This window comes from Lithobates pipiens, unplaced genomic scaffold (genome assembly GCF_037356315.1).
Source record: "Lithobates pipiens isolate NorthernLeopardFrog02 unplaced genomic scaffold, aLitPip1_a1.2 Scaffold_11, whole genome shotgun sequence".
NCBI lineage: Eukaryota > Metazoa > Chordata > Amphibia > Anura > Ranidae > Lithobates > Lithobates pipiens.
Genome location: NW_027507696.1, coordinates 17,192,678 through 17,212,150, shown reverse-complemented (window position 1 = coordinate 17,212,150; position 19,473 = coordinate 17,192,678). Strand labels below are relative to the sequence as shown.

Here is a 19,473-nt window from a genome sequence, read left to right as displayed (position 1 = left end):
AAATCTAGGGAAACACTGAAATTTCGGCCGCCTAAACATATTGGCCGAAAATGGCCTTTTCGGCAATTTGCCGAAAGAGAAAAACGGCCGATAATGGAGCGTGGCCTAGGTAGGGGGTTGGGCCCCGTCCCCGGTGCCGCCCATCATGAAAAGCTATATCATGCTATAGTGCAGGAGAGCCGCCTCCACCACCTGTTTGATCACAGTGCGGTTACATCACAGCTTTCATTTCAATAGCTGTGTGTTCCCGGCCACGCCCCCTCACGTACAGCCCCTCCCCCTTGTCCAGGCACTTTGATAGGCAGAACACCCGCAGTATTGGACGGATGATCTGTCTATCAAAATGCCCGGACAAGGGGGAGGGGCTGTACGTGACGGTGCGTGGCCGGGAACACACAGCTATTGAACTGAAAGCTGTGATGTTCCCGGCGCTGTGATCCAACAGGCAGCGGAGGTCGCTCTCCTCTCTTCCCTTCACAGGTTGGCTGCAATGGGGGACACTCTGGCTGGCTGTATCTGACGAGCACTGGTGAGGCTGCATTGATCTCACGTCCCCAGTCTGACCATCTCCTGTATAAAAAATATATATTTTTTTAAATATGGTTTCGGTTTCCGGCCTAGTGTATTTTTCATTTTCGGTATCGGCACAAAAAAACAAAAAAACAAACAAAAAAAACAACAACATTCGGTGCACCCCTAGTTAAATCACATGGAAAACACTTGATATGCTTCTAAAATGCATGGGAACCCCCCCCCCCCCCACACAAAATACTGAAACCATCTGAACAATTGTTCTGCCGAGAATGCAGCCTAGGCTGCATTCATTGTCGTTAAGGTGTTTTCCTTTATTTCCACCTGCTGATCAAGCCAGTAAGCCTTTTTTTATACTTCCTTTAACCACTTGGGATCCGCGCTATTGCAAAATGACGGCAATAGCGCGGACCCACATTTTCGGGACTACGTCTATTGACGTAGTCCCGGTTACGAGCGGCCTGCGCGCCCCCTGAGGGGCGCGCGCGGCGCGCTCTGTGATCGGCGAGTCCGTGAGACTCGCCTGATCACCGATCCGTGTAAGGGGTCGATCCCGACCCCTTATCACGTGATCAGCTGTCAGCCAATGACAGCTGATCATGTGATAAAACGGAGCCGGTAATCGGCTAGTATTCCTCCTCGCGCTGACAGCGCGAGGAGAAAAAAAAAAAGCCGATCGCCGGCGGCCGTGTTCGGGACATCAGTCCCGATCACGGCCAGCAATTTAAACGGACACCTGCCCCCTGCCAGTGCCCACCTGCCACCCGCAGTGCCATCCTGAAATAAAGTAAGTGCCCCCCTGTCAGTGCCACCCAGCAGTGCCCATAGTGCCCACAGTGCCACCCAGCAGTGCCCACAGTGCCACCCAGCAGTGCCCACAGTGCCACCCAGCAGTGCCCACAGTGCCACCCAGCAGTGCCCACAGTGCCACCCAGCAGTGCCCACAGTGCCACCCAGCAGTGCCACCCAAAATCTGCCTCAAAGGTGCTGCACCCCAGTGCCGCCCATCAGTGCCCAGCAGTGCCGCCCATCAGTGCCCAGCAGAGCCACCTATCAGTGCCACCTATCAGTGCCCATCAGTCCCATCTATCTGTGGTACCTATCAGTGCCCATCCGTGCCACTTATCCGTGCCACCCATCCGTGCCATCTTATCTGTGCCCATCTTTGCCGCCTTATCTGTGCCTATTAGTGCCGCCTTAACTATGCCTATCAGTGCCCACCAATGCAGCCCATCAGTGCCCACCAATGCAGCCCATCAGTGCCCACCAATGCAGCCCATCAGTGCCCACCAATGCAGCCCATCAGTGCCCACCAATGCAGCCCATCAGTGCCCACCAATGCAGCCCATCAGTGCCCACCAATGCAGCCCATCAGTGCCCACCAATGCAGCCCATCAGTGCCCACCAATGCAGCCCATCAGTGCCCACCAATGCAGCCCATCAGTGCCCACCAATGCAGCCCATCAGTGCCCACCAATGCAGCCCATCAGTGCCCACCAATGCAGCCCATCAGTGCCCACCAATGCAGCCCATCAGTGCCCACCAATGCAGCCCATCAGTGCCCACCAATGCAGCCCATCAGTGCCCACCAATGCAGCCCATCAGTGCCCACCAATGCAGCCCATCAGTGCCCACCAATGCAGCCCATCAGTGCCCACCAATGCAGCCCATCAGTGCCCACCAATGCAGCCCATCAGTGCCCACCAATGCAGCCCATCAGTGCCCACCAATGCAGCCCATCAGTGCCCACCAATGCAGCCCATCAGTGCCCACCAATGCAGCCCATCAGTGCCCACCAATGCAGCCCATCAGTGCCCACCAATGCAGCCCATCAGTGCCCACCAATGCAGCCCATCAGTGCCGCCTAATCAGCGCACTTCAATGAAGGAGAAAAATGACCCGTTTGCAAAATTTTATAACAAACTATTAAAACATGATTTTTTTTTTTGCATCTTTTTTTGTTTGTTTAGCAAAAAATAAAACTCTCAGCTGCGACCTGGCGCCCGGGTTTTGTCGAGCCCTGGCTTATATGATCACATTTCTTTTCTCAAAGATTGCAGTTTGGCATTTAACCACTAGAGATCCACGCTATAGCCAAATGACGGCTACAGCGCGGACCTCCTTTGCCGGGACGACGTCTATTGACGTCGTCCCGTGCACGAGCGGCCTGCGCGCCCCCTGATCGGCGAGTCTGAGACTCGCCTGATCACGGATCCGAGCAAGGGGTCGATCCCGACCCCTTACCACGTGATCAGCTGTCAGCCAATGACAGCTGATCAAGTGATACAACGGAGCAACGGAGCCGGTAATCGGCTATTTTTCCTCCTCGTGCTGTCAGAACAAAAAAAAAAAAGCCGATCACCGGTGGCCGTGATCGGGACATCAGTCCCAATCACGGCCAGCTTACCAGTGCCCACCTGCCCCCTGCCAGTGCCACCTCAGGAATAAATAAGTGCCCCCTGTCAGTGCCACCCATCAGTGCCCACAATCTGCCTCAACGGTGCTGCACCCCAGTGCCGCCTATCCGTGCCCACCAGTGCCGCCTATCGGTGCAGCCCATCAGTGCAGCCTATCAGTGCCGCCTCATCAGCGCACTTCAATGAAGGAGAAAAATGACCCGTTTGCAAAATTTTATAACAAACTATTAAACATGATTTTTTTTTTTGTTTTTTGTTTAGCAAAAAATAAAACTCCCAGCTGTAACTAAATACCACCAAAAGAAAGCTCTATTTGTGGGAAAAAAATGATAAAAATTTCATTTGGGTACAGTGTTGTATGACCGCGTAATTGTCACTCAAAGTGCATCAGCGCTGAAAGCTGAAAATTGGTCTGGGACTGAGGGGGGTTTAAGTGCCCAGTAAGCAAGTGGTTAACAGACTGAGCTGTCCAACAAAAGTACCGTATATACTCGAGTATAAGCCGAGATTTTCAGCCTCTTTTTTGAGGCTGAAAGTGCCCCCCTCGGCTTATACTCGAGTCATCGCCGTCTGTCTGCCCGAACAGCGTGTCGAGCAGACAGACAGCGGCCATTCTAACTTTCAAAAGCCGCGCCTCCCTGTCTGTGATAGGCGGAACACAATTTCCCAGCAGTCTGTGTTCCGCCTATCACGGACATCCGCTCATCCTCATACTACGGACGAGGATAAGAGGATGTCCGTGATAGGCGGAACACAGACTGCTGGGAAATTGTGTTCCGCCTATCACAGACAGGGAGGCGCGGCATTTGAACAGGGGAATGGGCGCCGACGAAGAGCGGTGATCCTGGGACGGGACCGGACGGAGGCTCGGCTCGGCTCGGGACCGGACGGAGGCTCGGGACGGGACGGGACCGGACGGAGGCTCGGGACGGGACGGGACCGGACGGAGGCTCGGGACACAGGTAGGCTGGACACACAAGGATGGACACACACACACACACACACACACAGGGATGGATGGATGGACACACACACACACAGGGATGGATGGACACACACACACACACACACACACAGGGATGGATGGATGGATGGACACACACACACACACACACACACAGGGATGGATGGATGGACACACACACACACAGGGATGGATGGATGGATGGATGGACACACACACACACACAGGGATGGATGGATGGATGGACACACACACACACACACACACACACACACAGGGATGGATGGATGGATGGACACACACACACACAGGGATGGATGGATGGACACACACACACACACACACAGGGATGGATGGATGGACACACACACACACAGGGATGGATGGATGGATGGACACACACACACACAGGGATGGATGGATGGACACACACACACACAGGGATGGATGGATGGATGGACACACACACACACAGGGATGGATGGATGGATGGACACACACACAGGGATGGATGGATGGACACACACGCACACACAGGGATGGATGGATGGACACACACACACACAGGGATGGATGGATGGATGGACACACACACACAGGGATGGATGGATGGACACACACACACAGGGATGGATGGATGGACACACACACACACAGGGATGGATGGATGGATGGATGGACACACACACACACAGGGATGGATGGACACACACACACACACACAGGGATGGATGGATGGACACACACACACACAGGGATGGATGGATGGACACACACACACAGGGATGGATGGATGGACACACACACACAGGGATGGACAGGCATATCTCACCCTCGGCTTATACACGAGTCAATAGGTTTCCCAGTTTTTTGGGGGTAAATTGGGGGCCTCGGCTTATACTCGGGTCGGCCTATACTCGAGTATATACGGTAGTAGAGGGTTGAGACAAACCATTTACCACTAACAGGGGTGATTACAATGTTCAGCTTTTTTTTTTATTCATAAAACCACACACACTATTTGGTTCTGAGAGACATGTTTCTGCTGTAAAAACGCTCTAACATCGATAAACGCTCACCAGTGTTTAACGTTTTTGATCCATTGAAAAAAAAAAAAAAAAAAAAAAAAAAAAAAAAAAAAAACACAAACCAACTTCTAACACGGAAAAACGCGATTGTAAAAACCCCTCACTGCAAAACTACTGTTTTTTTTTTTTTTTTTTTTATAACGACCAGTGTGCATGAGGCCTAAGAGCCGGTTCACACAGGGGCGACTCAGATCCGACTTTAGGTCGCCCCTAGTCGCCTCAGGTCGGACAACATGTAAAAATCAATGTAAGTGAATGAGAGCCATCTTAATGCACACTACTGAAGTCGCTCCGACTTCAGAAAAGGTTCCTGTACTACTTCAATCTGACTTGTAGGCAACTGGTACCCATTGATTTCAATGGAGGTCGCCTATAAGTCGGATCTCTGTCTATACGGAGGCAACTCTCACAGAATTATCAGCTCTCAAGAGGGAACTCCACGCCAAATTTATATAAAAAAATAAATAAAAATAAAATTGGCGTGGGTTCCCCCTCCAAGAGCATTCCAGGCCCTTAGGTCTGGTAGTCTGGTATGTATTCTAAGGGGAACCCCCTACACCGAAAAAACGGCATGGGGGACCCCCCCAGATCCTTATCCGAGCACGCTACCCAGCCGGCCAGGAAAGGGGGTGGGGACGAGCGAGCCCCCCTCCTGAGCCGTACCAGGCCACGTGCCCTCAACATGGGGGGTGCCTTGTGGCCCCCCCCACCCCAAAGCACCTTGTCCCCATGTTGATGAGGACAAGGGCCTCTTCCCGACAACCCTGACCGTTGGTTGTCGGGGTCTGCGGGCGGGGGGCTTATCGGAATCCGGGAGCCCCCTTTAATAAGGGGGGCCCCCAGATCCCAGCCCCCCACCCCAGAGCTCATTCTCTGATTGGCCACGGCAAAAGTCGCCTGGCCTGGGGCGACTTAAGGTCATGTTGTAAGTCACCCCAGGTCATGTCTAAGTTGTGTTCAAGTCGTCTCAAAGTTGCCTCACAAAGTCGTCCGGGAAGTCCTGTCGCCCCTGTGTGAACCGACTCTAAGAGTTTCAATTTGCATGCAATCAGGCAGGCCCTTGCACTACATGGTTTTGGTAAATCCGCAGACAAAAATCTAATAGCATGTATGGGGCTTTAGACAGCTCTTTTTCCTCCAGCCACACATTTAAGTTGGATGAGGAAATCCTACCTGCTGCGCTGCGGGAATTGCCCGCCATCAGAATATGGTGCATCCGGAAAGTATTCCCAGTGCTTCACTTTTTACACAATTTTGTTATGTCACAGCCTTATTCCAAAATGGATTAAATTCATTATTTTCCTCAAAATTCTACAAACAATACCCCATAATGACAACATGAAAGATATTTGTTTGAAATCTTTGCAAATTTTTTTTTTTTTGAATAAAATGATATATCCCATGTACATAAGTATTCACAGCCTTTGCCATGACACTCACAATTGAGTTCAGGTGCATCCTGTTTCCACCGATGAGCCTTGAGATGTTTCTACAACTTGGAGTCCACCTGTGGTAAATTGAGTTGATTGGACATGATTTGGAAAGACACACCTGCCTATATAAGGTCCCACAGTTATGCTTGGTACACACTATGAGATTATCAGACACTTTTTTTTTTTTTTGCATTGTAAGCTCAGATCAAATTCCATGAGTTTTCTAAAGTCACGAAAATTCCCACACGACAGAATAAAAATGCGGAAGTGATGTCATGTGTTGTAATGCATTTTCAAACGACAGCTGTACTGATTAAAACGAAAAAAAAAAAAAAATTATATATATATATATATATATATATATATATATATATATATATATATATATATATATATATATATATATATATATATATATATATATATATATATATATTTTTGCTCAGGAAACAATTACTGTTGTCGGCCCTACCACTGCGATATTCCAGGAGGCTTTCGCTCACTTATCATAGAACACTTTGTATTTTCTTTAACTGCTTGCCACCATGACTGTCAAATGACAGTGGGGCAGTGCAGCTCTTGTTCTGATGGCGGCCCAGAACGACCACTCTCTCACGCCCGCAAGGGCGTGCATTAAAGTAATTTTTTCCCCAAAAAATTGCATTTGAAAGACCGCTGCGCAAATACAGTGTGACAAAATATTGCAACAACCACCATTTTATTCTCTAGGGTGTTTCAAAAAAATAAAAAATTAATAAAATATATGTGTGCTTATATGTACACACACACACACACACACACACACACACACAGCCTTGCGAAAGTATTCGGCCCCCTTGAACTTTTCAACCTTTTGCCACATTTCAGGCTTCAAACAAAGATATAAAATTTTTATTTTTTGTGAAGAATCACCAACAAGTGGGACACAATTGTGAAGTGGAACGAAATCTATTGGATTTTTGAAACTTTAACTAATAATAAAAAAAATGAAAAGTGGGGCGTGCAAAATTATTCGGCTCCCTTGCGTTAATACTTTGTAGAGTCACCTTTTGCTGCGATTACAGCTGCAAGTTGCTTGGGGTATGTCTCTATCAGTTTTGCACATCGAGAGACTGAAATTCTTGCCCATTCTTCCTTGCAAAACAGCTCGAGCTCAGTGAGGTTGGAGAGCGTTTGTGAACAGCAGTTTTCAGCTCTTTCCACAGATTCTCGATTGGATTCAGGTCTGGACTTTGACTTGGCCATTCTAACACCTGGATACGTTTATTTGTGAACCATTCCTTTGTAGATTTTGCTGTATGTTTGGGATCATTGTCTTGTTGGAAGATAAATCTCCGTCCCAATTTCAGGTCTTTTGCAGACTCCAACAGGTTTTCATCCAGAATGGTCCTGTATTTGGCTGCATCCATCTTCCCCTCAATTTTAACCATCTTCCCTGTCCCTGCTGAAGAAAAGCAGGCCCAAACCATGATGCTGCCACCACCATGTTTGACAGTGGGGATGGAGTGTTGAGGGTGATGAGCTGTGTTGCTTTTACGCCAAACATATCGTTTTGCATTGTGGGCAAAAAGTTCGATTTTGGTTTCATCTGACCAGAGCACCTTCTTCCACATGTTTGGTGTGTCTCCCAGGTGGCTTGTGGCAAACTTTAGACAAGACTTTTTATGGATATCTTTGAGAAATGGCTTTCTTCCTTCCACTCTTCCATAAAGGCCAGATTTGTGCAGTGTACGACTGATTGTTGTCCTATGGACAGACTCTCCCACCTCAGCTGTAGTTCTCTGCAGTTCATCCAGAGTGATCATGGGCCTCTTGGCTGCATCTCTGATCAGTCTTCTCCTTGTCTGAGCTGAAAGTTTAGAGGGACGGCCAGGTCTTGGTAGATTTGCAGTGGTCTGATACTCCTTCCATTTCAAAATGATCGCTTGCACAGTGCTCCTTGGGATGTTTAAAGCTTGGGAAATCTTTTTGTATCCAAATCCGGCTTTAAACTTCTCCACAACAGTATTACGGACCTGCCTGGTGTGTTCCTTGGTCTTCATGATGCTCTCTGCGCTTTCAACAGAACCCTGAGACTATCACAGAGCAGGTGCATTTATACAGAGACTTGATTACACACAGGTGGATTCTATGTATCCCCATCAGTCATTTAGGACAACATTGGATCATTCAGAGATCCTCGCTGAACTTCTGGAGTGAGTTTGCTGCACTGAAATTAAAGGGGCCGAATAATTTTGCACGCACCACTTTTCCGTTTTTTTATTTGCTAAAAAAGTTTAAAATATCCAATAGATTTCGTTCCACTTCACAATTGTGTCCCACTTGTTGGCGATTCTTCACAAAAAATTAAAATGTTATATCTTTATGTTTGAAGCCTGAAATGTGGCAAAAGGTTGAAAAGTTCAAGGGGGCCGAATACTTTCGCAAGGCACTGTATATACATACACATATATTCTGGGGTTCCAAGTAATTCTCTAGCAAAAAAAAAAAAAAAAAAAAAGATGATTTTAACTTGAAACGATAAAGGTTTAATGTTTAAAGTGGTGTTGCCACCAAAAAATAAAAAAAAAGTGTTTAAAATTCTTAAAAAAAAATTTTTTACTCACCTCTAAATACCTGTTGCTAGGGGGTCCCTCGTAGTCTGCCTTCTTCCTTGACTGTGCGCGTATCACGGCACCCTGCGCCACTCGCGCAGTGGGTGCCCGGCTTTGAAGCCACAGCCGGGTGCCCACAGTACGAATGACGGTGCTGCGAGCGGAGTGGGGAACGAGGGGGGGGCTTCGTCCCCCCGCATCGCTGGACCCTGGGACAGGTAAGTGTCAGATTATTAAAAGTCAGCAGCTACAGTATCTGTAGCTGCTGACTTAATTGTTTTGGGGCACCCCACTGTAAGTGGTTAAACTTTTTTCACTTACACACAGTCTATTCCATCAACAAATTGTTACAATGTTTATACTTAAGTTCAACTGATAGTGCTCATGCACACAGACGTTTTAAAAAACTGGCTGCAAAGCTAGCTCCGACGCCTGGAAAAATAGTCGTTAAAAACTTGATTTTTACCGCGTTTTGCATTGGCGTTTTTGCGCGTTTTTTAAGAAACACATCTCTTGGCTATAGCACTCAGAAAACAAAGAAAATATGTTGCGCGTTTATGCGCGTTTGTGCGCGTTTTCCCGAGTTTCTACAGCTCTAGCTCCACGCCACGGAACACACTGGTCCTGGTTTTTTTTTACAGCTTAAAAACGCCTATGCCATTTGCAGCTCAAAGACACCTAGGTGGGCATGAAGCCATAGACTAACATGGACAGCCGTTTTTAAGCTGCAAAAAAAGCTCAAAAAAGCGGCTGTAAAAACGTCCGTGTGCATGAGGCCATAAAGAATGTTTTGATTCTTGGCAGACTGCCCAGTTTTTCTCTTCCTTTCTTTTGATGGCTGTGGCTTCAGAAAAGCAGAGAGAATTCTGTGCATAGAAAGAATTGTGAAACACTTTACTCAAGATTGCGATAACTATTCTTGAAGATTAATTGTGCAACTCTGGTGCCCACCAGTGGCAGCAATCAGTGCCCATTAGCCATGCTAGTCAGTGCCACCTATCAGTGCAGCATATTAGTGCCTCCTCATCAGTGCCAATAAGTGCCACCTCAAATGCCTACCAGTGCCCATTGGCACCACCTCATCAGCACACATCAGTGAAGGTGAAAAACTACTTAGTTACAAAATGTACTGAGAAAAAAAAAATCCAGCAGTGATTAAATACCACCAGAAGAAAGCTCTATTTGTGTGAAGGAAATGATAAAAAAAAAAAAAAAAAAAAAAAAGCTTTCATACAGTGTAGCATGACCGCGCAATTGTCAAAGTGCGACAGCGCTGAAAAATGGCCTGAGCAGGAAGGGGGTGTTAGCGCCTGGTAGGCAAGTGGTTAAAGTAGAACTTAATTTTCTGACTAAAGTCTTGCAAGATCACTTTAGGGTGGCCCCTTTTGCAGGTTTATCTAAAATAAAAAAATAAGTGCTTATACAGTTTAAAATCCAGTAATACACCTTCACCTTGCTCTGCACATGCTCAGTTGCTCTATATTTTAAAGGCACTGGTGAGTTTGTAGAGGCCGATCTGCTGACAGCCTTAAAACTGAATTAAACCCTTCCTATCCTTTACAGCCAAGGAAGCCGCTTCTGTTTGATCTGCCACTGCCATGATGCAGCACATGTGATCAGGCTTGACACCAGCCATTTGATGGTTGGATAGTTTGGTTGAGGACACAAGCCAATGTGACAGTTAGCAATCCCAGCATTCCAGGAATGCAACTTTTTAAACCCATTGAAATTGGTAAGTTTTAGCTCCGCTTTATGATTTACTGCTGGGGTTCTGGGCTTCAGCAAAATGGCAGCCTCCAGCAAGAAGAGACAGGAGCAGCATTGGAGGCAATTTACAGCACATACGCAAATTTTGGTAGCCTAATGATTAATGCGGGATATATGTTCCTTGCTAAAGAACGTTTTTTTTTTTTTAAATCAAGTTATGGGGAAAGTTCACCTTTAAATACAAGGCATTCTGTGATTTGGCCAGATTGTTGCTGAACAGCTTCCCCTCTGCACACTGACCATAAGGGGGATCACTGCCATTATTTAGAAAATGTTGCAATTTTTTTATTTTGAAACAAAATTCTCTTTCTGGACACATTCTATGAAAGGCGGCAGTGCCAAGTGGTCAGCTTGCAGAGGGAAAGCCACTGGACACAGAACCACGTATATATCAGTGATGGATCGCGCAGGTAGGAGACACAGTGCCAAGCTGGACCAATGGGCGGTATGGACAGTATGGGGTGCAGGTATCTGAGCCCCTCCGATGTATTCCAATGGGCAATGCTAGTCATGTGATCAGCAGGTATACAATGGGAGGTGATGACCATTCATGGACAGTATGGGGTGCAGGTATCAGAGCCCCCCCAGTGTATTCCATGGGCAGTGCTAGTCATGTGATCAGCAGGTATACAATGGGAGGTGATGACCATTCATGGACAGTATAGGGTGCAGGTATCAGAGCCCCCCCAGTGTATTCCATGGGCAGTGCTGGTCACGTGATCGGCAGGTATACAATGGAAGGATGTGATGACCATTCATGGACAGCATGGGGTGCAGGTATCAGAGCCCCCCAGTGTATTCCATGGGCAGTGCTGGTCATGTGATCAGCAGGTATACAATGGAAGGATGTGATGACCATTCATGGACAGTATGGGGTGCAGGTATCAGAGCCCCCCCCAGTGTATTCCATGGGCAGTGCTGGTCATGTGATCAGCAGGTATACAATGGAAGGATGTGATGACCATTCATGGACAGTATGGGGTGCAGGTATCAGAGCCCCCCAGTGTATTCCATGGGCAGTGCTGGTCATGTGATCAGCAGGTATACAATGGAAGGATGTGATGACCATTCATGGACAGTATGGGGTGCAGGTATCAGAGCCCCCCAGTGTATTCCATGGGCAGTGCTGGTCATGTGATCAGCAGGTATACAATGGAAGGATGTGGTAGATCTCCATACAGTACACGTGTTCTCCCTGTGTGATGTCAGGGCCGCCCTATAACATAGCCCACAGTAATGAATGTCCTATATAGAGTGCTGGGGGGTCCTGTACACACATCCCTCCCCGTGTATACAAGGCTCTGTTCACACCGGCACATGTCTCCTCTCCACGTTTTCTCTCCTCCTCCACCTTATCACAGCAAACATGGCCGCCGCCGCTACAGCGGACTCCACACGCTCACCCTTGTTTGGCTACAGCTCCCAATGTGTCCGGCACCTCCGAGACACAGCTCAGATCCCGTCCGCTGGACACCCGGCCTCCCCCGCTGCCAGCCGCCGCCATCTTGACCACAGACTCACTCCACGCGCGCTACAAGGGTCACGCCCCCTACTCGTGACAACTGTCACTGCCGGCCAATGAGAAGCGTATATGGGCGTCAGAGGAAAAATCCAATCACGTCATCCGGCTTTGCCGCTGGTCGACGGTGGCATGAGGCTAGCGGCGCAGACCAATTAGATGAAGGAGAAGTCAATGAGGGGCGTTGACGTTTTCAGAAATGGGCTTTACTGTGCGTTCGACCACGCCTTTACAGCAACCATAGTAACATGAATGCGCACCAATAAAAATCGAAGGAGGTTTTCTTTAGCAGACATACTAGGGGAAGAAACTTTCGTCAATGGGCCAGTGGCGCAATGGATAACGCGTCTGACTACGGATCAGAAGATTCTAGGTTCGACTCCTGGCTGGCTCGGATTGGTATTTTTTAGGTACTCAGAGGTGTAGTTCTTCTAGTTGTCCCAAAACGTTTTAAAGACTTTCAGCTGATGTTTTATTAAGTAGAATTATTTTTTTTCTACTAGGGCTAAAGCAGGACTCGCACTGGCACAATGCGGAAACTACAACGATTCCTGTGCGGTTTCCATATTGTATCTGAATTGCAGGAATTTCACACTGCTCTCTGCTGTGGGTGTCAATTTAAAGTTAATGACACCCAAAGATCGGTTCGCAAGACACAGTGCAAACTCTGGCATCAGATAGAATTGGAACTGATGAAGAAATTAGATTTTTTTCAAAAAAATTTATTGCCTATGTTTTATAGCAGAAAGTAAAAAATAGTTTTTTTTCCCAACGATGTCGATTTTTTTTTGTTTGTTGATAGGGGGAAAAAAAAAAAACGCAGAGGTGATCAAATACCCCCAAAAGAAAGCTCTATTTGTTGGGGAAAAAAAGGACATCAATTTTGTGTGGGTACAGCGTCACACATTTGCTCATTTGTCGGTTAAAGCAACACAGTGCCATATCGCAAAAAATGGCCTGGTCAGGAAGGGGGTAAAACCTTCCGGGGCTGAAGTGGTTAAGCATCTGTACAGAAAAAAAGCAAGCACGTTTCACATTAAATAGATACGTTTTAATATTTACCCCATAATGCTATTTCTAAAATTAATTATATCAACAGCTTGCTGATCACCCCAATCTTCTGTGATATGTAGATCTGGACATTATTTCAGTGGTCCTCAAGATCTCAAACTTTTTGTTAAAGTGGAAGTAAATCCTCCTATCGTTTTCAGCCAAGGAAGCTGCCATCTTGGCCTCTGTTTAATCTTTAACTGTCATGGTGCTGCACATGTGATCAGTTATGACACCAGCCATTGGATAGTTTGACAGTTTGGTTGAGAGCACAACCAGTGTGAAAGTTAGCATTTCCGGCATGCCGGGGAATGTAACGGTTTTTTCAAACTGTTAGATCGATGGGTTTACTTCCACTTTAAGGGTTCCTCCAAGATAAAAATGTTGAGAAACCTTGCTTCAGATTGTACATATCAAATTCCTGAAGTCTTTCCTGATATATTTTATCCCTCAGACTTTTCACCAATTTGTTACCCATCTCTGGGCTTGTTCTATCTCATCAATATATTTTTGTAAGTGATTTTAAAAAACATGAAGGATCTACATAGGTGACTCAGGAGCGCTTTCCTCCTGTTCCCTATTCCCACTGCCTGGCCACACTGCTTAATTTGCAATCCCTTCCAATATGTACTCCCAAATCTTTTTTCTCTGTAGTGTGATCCAACACTGTACCCCCCCCCCCCCCAATATTGTACTCAATTAAAATGGTTGTAAATCCTTACATACAGTGCATGCAGAAAGTATTCACAGAGCTTAACCTTTTCCACATTTTATTATGTCACAGCCTTATTCCAAAGTGGATTGGATTCATTATTTTCCTCAAAATTCCACAAACAATAACCCATAATGACAACGTGAAAGGTATTTGTTTGAAATCTTTGGAAATGTATTTTAAAAAAATCACATTTACAGAAGTATTCACAGCCTTTGCCATGACACTCCATGAAAATTGAGCTCAGGTTCATCCCTTTTCCACCGATCATCCTTGAGATGTTGCTACAACCTGATTGGAGTCCACCTACATAGTTACATTGTAGCTGAGGTTGAAAAAAGACACAAGTCCAACCTATGTGTGTGATTATATGTCAGTATTACATTGTACATCCTGGTATGTTGTGGTCGTTCAGGTGCTTATCTAATAGTTTCTTTAAAACTATCAATGACCCCCCCTCCACTGAGACCACCGCCTGTGGAAGGGAATTCCACATCCTTGCCGCTCTTACAGTAAAGAACCTTCTATGTAGTTTAAAGTTAAACCTCTTTTCTTCTAATTTTATTGAGCGGCCACCAGTCTTGTTAAACTCACTTCTGCAAAAAAGTTTTATCCCTATTGTGGGGTGACCAGTACAGTATTTGTATATTGAAATCATATCCCTCTCAAGTGTCTCTTCTCCAGAGAGAATAAGTTCAGGGCTCGCAACCTTTCCTCATAACTAATGTACTCCAGACCCTTTATTAGCTTTGTTGCCCTTCTTTGTACTCGCTCCATTTCCAGTACATCCTTCAGGCCCATACACACGATCTGACTTTTTGACAACAAACATGCAAATTAGCTGTTTTGGAGCAACATCCGACCGTGTGTACTCTCCATCGGACAAACTTTTTCCATTTTCATCTGACTTTTGTTGGCTGTGCGAACGGACAAACTTTTTGACAACATAAGCCCGATGGAGCAAAGTCCAATCGTGTGTACGCAAAACCATCAGACTTTTGTACAAGGTACAAACACGCATGCTCAGAACCAATGCAAAAGATCAGACAACAATACAGAAGTTGACCAAAGGGTGGCGCTGGAGTAATTGAACGTCCTCTTTTGAAATGTCATCAGTACGTTGAAACGTCACTACATTCGTGTTTGTTGCCTAAAAAGTCCAATCGTGTGTATGCAATACAAACTTGTGGACTACGCCCTTTGTACAAAAGTACACAGGAAAGTTTGTACAAAGTCCGATCGTGTGTATGAGGCTTTCCTGAGGATTTGTGCCCAGAACTGGACAGCATACTCCAGGTGCGGCCAGACCAGAGCTTTGTAGAGCGGGACAATTATTGTTTTATATCTGGAGTTAAACCCCTCTTAAATGCATGTCAATATTCTGTTTGCTTTGTTAGCAACAGCTTGGTATTACATGCCATTGCTGAGCCTATCATCTATTAGGACCCTCAGGTCCTTTTCCATCCTAGATTCCCCCAGAGGTCCCCCCCCCCCCCCCAGTGAGTAGATTGCATTCATATTTTTGACACCCAAATGCATTATTTTACATTGAACCTCATTTGCCATTTAGTTGCTTATCCCATTTATTTGTTCAGATCTTTTTACAAGGTTTCCACATCCCGTGGAGAAGTTATTGCCCTGCTTAGCTTAGTATTGTCCTCAAATACAGAGATACCTGTGGTAAATGCAGATTGGACATGCTTTGGAAAGGCATATACCTGTCTGTATAAGGTCCCACAGTTAACAGTGCATGTAAGAGCACAAACCAAGCCATGAAGTCCAAGGAATTTTCTGTAGACCTCAGAGCCAGGATTGCAACGAGGCACAGATCTGGGGAAGGGTACAGAAAAATGTATACAGCATTGAAGGTCCCAGTGAGCACTGAATGGCCTCCATCACTTGTAAATGGAAGAAGTTTGGAACCACCAGGACTCTTCCTAGAGCTGGCCCGCCCAGCCAAACTGAGTGATCAGGGGAGAAGGGCCTTAGGGAGGTAACCAAGAACCTGATGGTCACTGACAGAGCTCCAGAGTTTCTCTGTGGAGAGAGGAGAACCTTCCAGAACAACAACCATCTCTGCAGCACTCCACCAATCAGGCCTGTATGGTAGAGTGGCCAGGCGGAAGCCACTGCTTAGTAAAAGGCACAGGACACCTGGAGTTTGCCAAAAGGCACCTGAAGGACTCACAGACCATGAGAAACAAAATTCTCTGGTCTGATGAAACAAGGAACTATTTGGCATGAATGTCAAGCGTCACGTCTGGAGGAAACAGGCACTGCTTATCACCTGGTCAATACCATCCCTACAGTAAAGCATGGTGGTGGCAGCATCATGCTGTGGGGATGTTTTTCAGCAACAGGAACTGGGAAACTAGTCAGGATCGAGGGAAAGATGAATGCAGCAATGTACAGAGACATCCTTGAAGAAAACCTGCTCCAGAGCGCTTTGGACCCCAGACTGGGGCAAAGATGCCTCTTCCAACAGGACAATGGCCCAAAGCACATAGCCAAGATAACAAAGGAGTGGCCACAGGACAACTCTCTGAATGTCTTTGAGAGGCCCAGACTTGAACATCTCTGGAGAGATCTGAAAATGGCTGTACACCGACGCTACCTATTCAACCTGATGGAACTTATGAGGTCCTGCAAAGAATGGGAGAAACTGCCCAAAAATAAGTGTGCCAAGCTTGTGGCGTCATACGCAAAGTCTTGAGGCTGTAATTGGTGCCAAAGGTGCTTTAACACAGTTTTGAGCAAAGGTTGTGAATACTTATGTACACATGATTTTTTTTTTTTTTTTTTTATAAATTTTCAAAGATTTCAAACAAACTTCTTGTTGACATTATGGGGTATTGTTTGTAGAATTTTGAGGAAAATAGTGAATTTAATCCATTTTATAATAAGGCTATAACATAACAAAATGTAAAGCACTGTATATCCAGGGAAGTGGCTGGCCTCAGGTGATATTCAGAGATTAAAAAATCCTCCTACATAAGTTGTACCCATTTAGCTTCAGTCTTCTCCACATCTGTTCAAAGTGCAGAATTTACAGCTCAGCTTGTTTGGGAATAAAAAAAAAAAAAAAAAAGGGAGGATGGAGATCTAAGGTTACACTCTGCAGAGCTCAGTAAGGCAAGCTCTGAAAGCTGATTGGAGGAAGCGACACACACCGTCTGCACACAGCTCACAGAAACAGAGCTGAGGCTGTTAAGCAGCTGGAGGTCTCTCCCCTGTCACCTTTTTTCTCTTTGCATTAGGAAAAATTGTCAGAAGTGATTTGTGCTAACAGAGGAACGAAGCAGCAGACCGATTCACTGAGTTTGATTGATTCTAAGTTAAATCGCCTGGAAGGAAAGTTATGGCTAGCCTGTTTGTGGATTTCATCAAATCACACGAGATAATATCAAAGTGTGTGCCCATCATTAGGCAAACCATACACTATATAATCTGATTGTACAATCTGCTTTAGATCAAGCATCAACTATTTAGTAGAATTGATTGTTAAGGCTTGTTTTCATAATATATAGATTCAGTAAATCTAAAAGAGATTGTACAATTACAAATGTATTGTGTATGGCCAGATTGGATGAAGAACTGGCACCCTATGACGCAAGCTACACAAGTAGCAATCAATTTCACATCATTACACTGATATACGCTTGCTCTTTACAAGATGCAACTACATGTTACTTTTGTAGCTCACTCCATAGGGATCCCTCCGTTTAGCAATGATTTGTTATGCCCACAAATGAATCACTGGCGATTATAATAGCAGGTTACAGCTACTAAACTAAACGTGTAGCTGCAGCTAATTCAGGCGATTGCCAGCAAGTAGTTACATCTGTCAGTAGCAAGAGATTAAATCGCCCATGTACCTCTAGTCTATCATCACTTCTGCTGGACAGTTTAATACTATTATTACAGATATTAACCACATACAGCTACCAGAATATAATATTTTTCTCTATAGTGCGCCTATAATCTTTATCACAAAACAGAGCGAGTGCATTCTAAACATCAAACAGGGATGTTCATACTCATGTCTGCCAAGAGAAAATTCATCAACGTGGTAAATACAGAAATTAAAATAAAATTCCCCTTCCTGTTGGCATTTTTGGTCTATGCTTATTAGAAGGCTGATTTGATTAGTAAAGCAAATTTAGTTGAATGGGCTTTTGAGGATTTGATTATAAACTAGATGTGCTGCTGGCTTGTGACATGGAGGAAAGTAGGAGGCAAGCTACTTAAAATTTAACCCCCCGCCCCCAGCCGGCTTACTTCTGGGGATGCAGCGTTGTCAGTGTCCCCGATTTAAAATCCCTGCTCTTCTCTGTGCAGCACGATTCTGATTGGTCAGTGCCAGCCCAGAGCGTCACTCTGGTCCATCCTGGCAGCGCTGCAGAGATGAGGAATGGTGGGGCTTTACAACTACAATTTGGGTGCATTTTCTTGCTAGGGAGGCAGAGGTGCTGTTTATAGCCACCCACAGGAATCAATGGCTGTATATCAGTACTTTCTTAGACATGCACGTTTACAGATATAAGACTCTGAATGCAGAGTGTCTGCATCCGGCTGTATGCATGGGTGTGTTAATGCAATTACTGGAGTATACCCTTGTACAGCCATTGATTTCCATTGGTGGCTGTACATAGCACCTTTAGCTCCCAAGAAAGAAAATATGCCCACATTGTACAGCTGCAGGCAGCCACATGCATGAAGCCTTACAAGTACCTTGAGAAAACTACTAGTAGCTCTTAGGGTACTTTCACACCGAGGTGCTTTTCAGGCATTTTAGCGCTAAAAATAGCACCTCTCATGCCTCCCCAGCATGAAAGCTCGATTGCTTTCACACTGGGGCAATGCGCTTGCAGGACAGGGGAAAAAAAAAGTCCTGCAAACAGCATCTTCAGGGTGGTGTATACATTGCTCCCAAAACGCCCTGCCCATTGAAATGAATGGACAGTGCTGCTGAAACGCCTGGAAAGCGTTTCAGCAGTGCTGCAACACAGACGCTTTTAACCCTTTCTTAAGCCACTAGCAGCACTTCACTGCTAACGCCGGCACTGTCCCAGTGTGAAAAACCCTTAGACAGTGCACCTATCGTAGTGCCTTTAATTATAGCACCAAGAAATATGCTTTAACAGATAAGCTAGCACCTCATACAAAAGAAATGTGGAGCTTACCAAGTCAGGCCTCACCTTTTAAAAATGCAGGTTCCCTGGCTGTCATCTTGTTGACTCCTGTTGCAATCCCGAGAAGCAGGAACTTTAAACTGTACAGAAAAACACTTTTTCCAGACTTTTCGGATCTGCCTACTTATTCTAGGTTGGTGACTCAAAAGCGCTGAAGTATACCAAATAGCATTTTCACACGTAGGTCATACACATCAGCCCTCTGT

General features: G+C 45.9%; 1 protein-coding gene across 1 annotated transcript in view; it reads right to left on the bottom strand.

Moving 5' to 3' along the window:
- Positions 1 to 12,361, bottom strand: part of PRMT5 (protein arginine methyltransferase 5) — a 56,226-nt gene extending 43,865 nt beyond the window's left edge. Inside the window, exon 1 of the mRNA XM_077468987.1 lies at positions 12,198 to 12,361. Within this exon, the coding sequence (XP_077325113.1) occupies positions 12,198 to 12,298 (101 nt within the window). The 5' untranslated portion in view covers positions 12,299 to 12,361. The remainder of the gene's footprint in view (positions 1 to 12,197) is intronic.
- Positions 12,362 to 19,473: the final 7,112 nt, after the last annotated feature.